This window comes from Solanum tuberosum, unplaced genomic scaffold, assembly GCF_000226075.1.
Source record: "Solanum tuberosum cultivar DM 1-3 516 R44 unplaced genomic scaffold, SolTub_3.0 scf00438, whole genome shotgun sequence".
In the NCBI taxonomy this organism is placed as follows: Eukaryota; Viridiplantae; Streptophyta; class Magnoliopsida; order Solanales; family Solanaceae; genus Solanum; species Solanum tuberosum.
In genome coordinates, this window is record NW_006239360.1 from 114181 (window position 1) to 119863 (window position 5683).

Here is a 5683-nt window from a genome sequence, read left to right on the forward strand (position 1 = left end):
CCCCACCCACATCCCAAAAGAAAATTAACAAAATTTTAAATTTTTTCCATAAAAAAATTTCTACTACCCACCCCCACACCCTTATCCCAAATAAAAATGTAAAAAAAAGTTATCAATTTTTTATAGAATAGTTTTTTTATAAAAAAGACTTGAGCCTGTTTGGACTGGCTTAAAAAAACAGTTTTTAAGTCAAAAATAAAAAGTCAAACTGAAATGACTTTTAAGTCAAAAAATAAAAAGTAGGGGGAGACCTACTTTTGGTTTTTGACTTATTTTAAGTCATTTTTTACCTTGCCAAACACTTTTCAACTTATTTTAAGTCATTTTTGACTTATTTTAAATTATTTTCTATATTTGTCAAATACTTCCAGAAGTCAAAAATTGACTTAAAAGTAGGTTTGACCAACTTAAAAGTAGGGTTGACCAACTTTTAAGCCAATCCAAACACTTATTACTCCACCCTTTATCACTCCTTTTTTTGTGTGAATGAACATCTTTTACCCATTTTATCCATTTAACTACCCACTTTTAAATGGGTAATATGGGTATTATTCGTTTTTACCCAGTTTTAAATGAGTTGGATACCCAACCCATTTTCAATGAGTAAATATGAGTGGATACCCATATTAATTACCCATTCTGCCACCCCTATGACATTTATCATAAACTTTTTTCTCATAAAACAAAAATGTTTTGAAGACAACAGATGGTAGATGCAAGTGAGAATCACCCTCCACCTCCTACCTCCTATTTTGAAGGATTCAAAGTCACCTAGAAAGCAAAGCGAGAAAGGGCAAGTGTTGATTTTTTTTTGATACTAAGGGCAAGTGTTGATTTTGTGGGGACAATGGTTGAGGAATGGGATAGATGTAGGCCATCATGTTTAAGAATAAAGGAAAAAAGTTTTTTTTAAAGGTAATAATTGTTAATGTGAAGTTCCTAAATACAAGCAGTAAACAAAAGTAAAGAATCTACCAAAAAATATGATCTTCTAGAAATGGCACCTGATTACCTATGCAAACAAAAACCTCATGGTGCACCAAAATTTTACTAGGAACAGACTACAAGCCCTCATCTGTATAAAAGTACTTTGCACCTTCCCATTACAGACAAAAGATAAGTTTTATGGTGGAATACAATCCTAGCCTGCATCTGGTGGACAATTTGGAGAGAGGGAGAGAGTAACCATAGATGCTTTGAAGATTAATCCAACTTCATTCAGAATAATTTAACTACAATCTTTTGTTTACTTCTGGTGTAAAATAGAGCTTGTAAATGAGGCAGAACCAGTTTACCACTCATGATCTCCCTTCAAGTTCAGAAAACGATACACTTTTGCATTTTGTTTTTGCTAGCCAGTAATGTTCTGTCGAGCACCAACTTATCCCTTGGTTCTTAGTTTATAAAGTCTTACATTTTTCCAAATAAAATACTTTCCACCTATTTGAAACTTTTTTTTTTTTGATAACCGAGAAATCCGTCTATGACCCACCCTTTGGACCAATCACAGCCTTCTAAACTCGGTGGATGATGGGCCCGCCCCTCTACCCTTCTCCACTTAAATACCAGACATCGCTTTGCATGGTGTGGGGCTTGAACCTGCGACCTAAGCCACAAATCCTCCACCTTTTTCCACCTATTTGAAACTTCCTATCCTTTCTTTCCAAATTATCACATTAGAGCCAAGAGAGCTACATCCTATACTCTATATCTTCTTTTCCTTCATCTGAAAGTTCAGATGCATCACCCTTAAACAACTGTCTCCCAGAAAGATTTCAGGTGTATTTCACATTACTTATATATGCACTAATAATTCCAATATGTAAACAATTGGGAACCAATGACCTATCGAAATTCAATAAACTGTTCCCATAAGAGGCTATTACTGAAGTCTAGTATACTCTCCAAAATCCAAAAATGCACAAAGATTTAAGGACAAGGCTGGCCATAACTCCCTGTTGTTTATCCAGAAATTACTGATCTTCAAGAATCTGTTTACTTCCTTTTTCCAAACGAGAAGCTTCACTCGTAGTGGATCAGAATAAAGTGTTCTAGAAAAAGAGTTGTGACCCTGAGCTTGCAAATCTCATTTATTTACCCTTTTAATTTACCGGCCATATTAGACTCTGAGTAACTTGCTGACTAAACTTCAGGTCAGTCATAAATATCGTGACAAAAATGTGCAAGAGTATTTTTTACGATAAATACCCATACAAACCTTGGAACGCAATATGTCAGAAAAACACAGGCGAAAAAGTTGCATTGGACCAGAATGCCACCGGTGTTGCTGCTTCTTATATGTCTCGTAAGATTCTGGTAGTTCACAGAGGCACTACAAAAGGAGAACCAAATTTTTAAAAACCTGTTATTGTACAAAGAAACTAATAAACAATCTAGAAACTTACAAACCTTAACGTCATTCACATAAATAAACTTCCATCCACAAAGGTGAGCACGGACAGCAATATCCATATCCTCAACCGTTGTTCGCTCTAACCAGCCTCCGCATTCTTCAAGGGCCTTGATTCTCCATACACCAGCAGTGCCATTGAAGCCGAAGAAGTTAATGAACCATCCATTGACTTGTTGCTCTACTTCAAAATGAAACGCAAGATTTATGTTCTGCAACCGCGTAACCAAATTCTCGTCCTTGTTCACAAAAGCCCACCTTGTTTGGACAAGAGCGACATCATCATGTCCCTTCAAGAATGCAACAAGAAAAAAGTCATAGACGTGATTGGAACAATGACCGAAGTGGTCCATGGCAGCCAATTAATGCAGAATACTGCAATTAAGAGGTGGGATGCCCACTATAACAGTACCACTCAAGAGGTAGAAGATAATGTTTACACAACCCTGATTTTCAGCTCAGCATAAAGATAACATGAAATCTTGTGCACTCAATAAAAGATAAATTATTCATCGTTATCCAGAAAGAAATAATTTGATGATACCAAACAAGCCTGCTAATACCGTGCCAATTTTATATCTACAAGAACGAAAGATTCTAGCTAGCATGAAAATACATCATGCACATAAGATGAAGGAAATAACACTTCAGCACCAATTGTTCTTAGTAAACAGAAAAGAGAAAAGGAAATGAATCAGAAAACCCCTAAAATAGGTAGATCCTAAAAGGAGACTCAAGAATAGATACTTAAATAACCTTCAAGAGAACTTTTGTACAAAAATAGCCTAGTAATTTTTGCAAATAAAGATTGGAACAGACTCCTTTCCTGCCTATCATTGAAGCTTTTACATAACTCCCTCTTCAAAATTTCCAGAAAAAATCTATAGTTCCCCCCTGTTAGTGACGTACCCCATTTGTCATTAAGACTCCAATTGCAACACCAAAAAATAGAGACAAGCAGATTGTACCAAGATTTCAATTCAGAGAACATTCTAGTGCCTACATGAGTCACCCATATATGTCTCAGAAAAGCAATCACCTTGAAATAGGGAACGGTGTTCTTCAGAAAATCTGGTGTTGGTTGGAAATCTGCATCAAAGATTGCTACAAATTCATAATTTTTTACATAGTCACAACTCATTGCAGATTTGAGATTCCCTGCCTTATAGCCTGTGCGTATAAGACAGTGACGATAAATGATGTGCACACCCCTTTGTTGCCACTTTTGTACTTCAGCCTTGATAAGTCCTTGAACACCCAAATCATCGGAGTCATCTAAAATTTGTACGAGCATTCTGTCCTTAGGCCAATCCTGGACGCATACTGCTGCAATTGATTATTGGTATACCTGAGTAATACCACAATGAAAGAAATTATACTTAGTCAAGGAGTGACTTGACAGAAACACCAACTTACCCATTCAGGGAAATAGGTGGATTGTCATAAATACACAACTAAATTAGGATCACCAATGAAAGCATTACAAAAGTTTAACAGATAATAGGTATGGAGTTTCTGTCAAGTACACAACGAAGTGACAATTGTGGGTGATGACCCAAGTTTATTCTTAGAAATTGTTTGCCCGTGAAGATACGCTCTTAAATATACATTCAAGTTAAGATAGAAAATATATGGTTCAATCAACTGCTCACCCTGTATTTAAGCCAACTACATACTGTGTAAAAAGTCTCAGGCTTGGTAAGATCATCATCTCAAAATTAATCCTAAGTTTCATACTATCATGATTATTACTAATAGTCACCAAGTAACATTTCTACAAAAATAGGAATTTAAATGCATGAAAGATTTTACATGAAAAACATCACTAGAAACTGCAAACTTAGTAAATATTGCACCTCATCATTCGAAACATCACTAAAAACTACAAACTTAGTAAAGACTGCATTCTTATCAATCCTATTTCTAAAAAGCAAGTATAACTACCTCGACACTTGGCTTTGAGAAGGGAAGTTCTACAGAAATGAATAAACTAAGGAAGCAAATTCACTTAGCATGTCATGTTTAGAACTAAATATTATAGATTTTTGGCAGTGAGAACTGGAAAACATACATCGTCTTACCTCCCTCTCATTGCACATTGGTATCTGTAGCAACACCATGGGATAATACTCTGCATTCAGATTTTCTACATCAGAAGAGTAGTCAATCTCAGCTAAAGGTTTCAGGCCTCGGAACTTGATCCAAAAGCAACCAAGTACAAGAACCACTCGATCTACCGACTGTATTAGGAACAATACAATACACATACTGATCAAGCTCTGCAACGGCGGCGCCAAATAGTTGGCCCTAATGTCTAGCCAGTTGGCATAGACGTACTCCGCTAAGTCCAGCACCTCCGCCGACGCGGATTCCACAGTTAGAGGACTGAAATGCCATCCTCTGAAGTAGGCAACAAGCTCAAACACTAACAATATCACTGAAACAGTCAAAAACACCTTAATTACGCGATAGCGTCTAGAATCCGAGCGAGGATGAGCCGAATTGGATGTAACGATTCGTCGATTGGCGGTGCAAACAATGGAAATGAAGCCACTTGTGAGGAATGCGATTGAATTAGCAATTTGTTGAAACTTGAGAAGGTAAATCCAGGAGAGTTGGCGAGCACTGCGAGTACGTTCCTTCTCGGCAACGGTTGGGCTGGAGATCTCAACAGTCAAAAAGCGAGAGTTTTCAGAAGAAGAAGGGAAGAGGTCCTCACTGCCATTGGCTGACTGCTGCTTGTTCCACCATTCCTGAAACTCTTGATTAGGCGGCCGAGACATATATATTTACGTAATGACAGTGCGAGTGAAGCAATTGTCGCCCTCGATACTGATACTTGTCAGATCTCGAATTTGTACCGGCGATGGAACATAGAGAGAGTGTAGTGAGAGTGTGCCTACTGCAATCCGGAGAATGGGGAAGTTAAGCCGGAAGGTAATGAAGCTAAATTTAGTTCAAGTCCAGAAGCTCATCTAAGTTCCTCCCTCTGTTCGACCAAAAAAAATTGAAGCAGACCATGTGCGGCATTACTCGAGAATCTCACGCGCATATAACATAGTATTTTGCACGCTCGCCATGTTTTTAAGTATTTCTTTTACCAAAAAAAAGGGGTCAAAATGCCTTTAAACTCTGTGGAATGAATAAAAATGCATCATTTGATAGTTTTTTTTATAGTATATAAATGCTTTTAGTGACAATAGTTTGATCCAAAAATCCTTTTATTATTACTTAATGGGTTCAAAATGACTTCTTCTTTTTAAAATAAATAAA

At 36.9% G+C, this 5683-nt stretch overlaps 1 protein-coding gene across 1 annotated transcript in view; it reads right to left on the reverse strand.

Annotated features, from left to right (window-relative positions):
• LOC102590735 (probable xyloglucan glycosyltransferase 6) overlaps window positions 1-5450 on the reverse strand; it is a 17519-nt gene extending 12069 nt beyond the window's left edge. The window contains 4 exon segments of the mRNA XM_006363391.2: window positions 2219-2332; window positions 2410-2700; window positions 3450-3758; window positions 4492-5450. Coding sequence (XP_006363453.1) covers window positions 2219-2332; window positions 2410-2700; window positions 3450-3758; window positions 4492-5193 — 1416 coding nt within the window. The 5' untranslated portion in view covers window positions 5194-5450.
• Window positions 5451-5683: the final 233 nt, after the last annotated feature.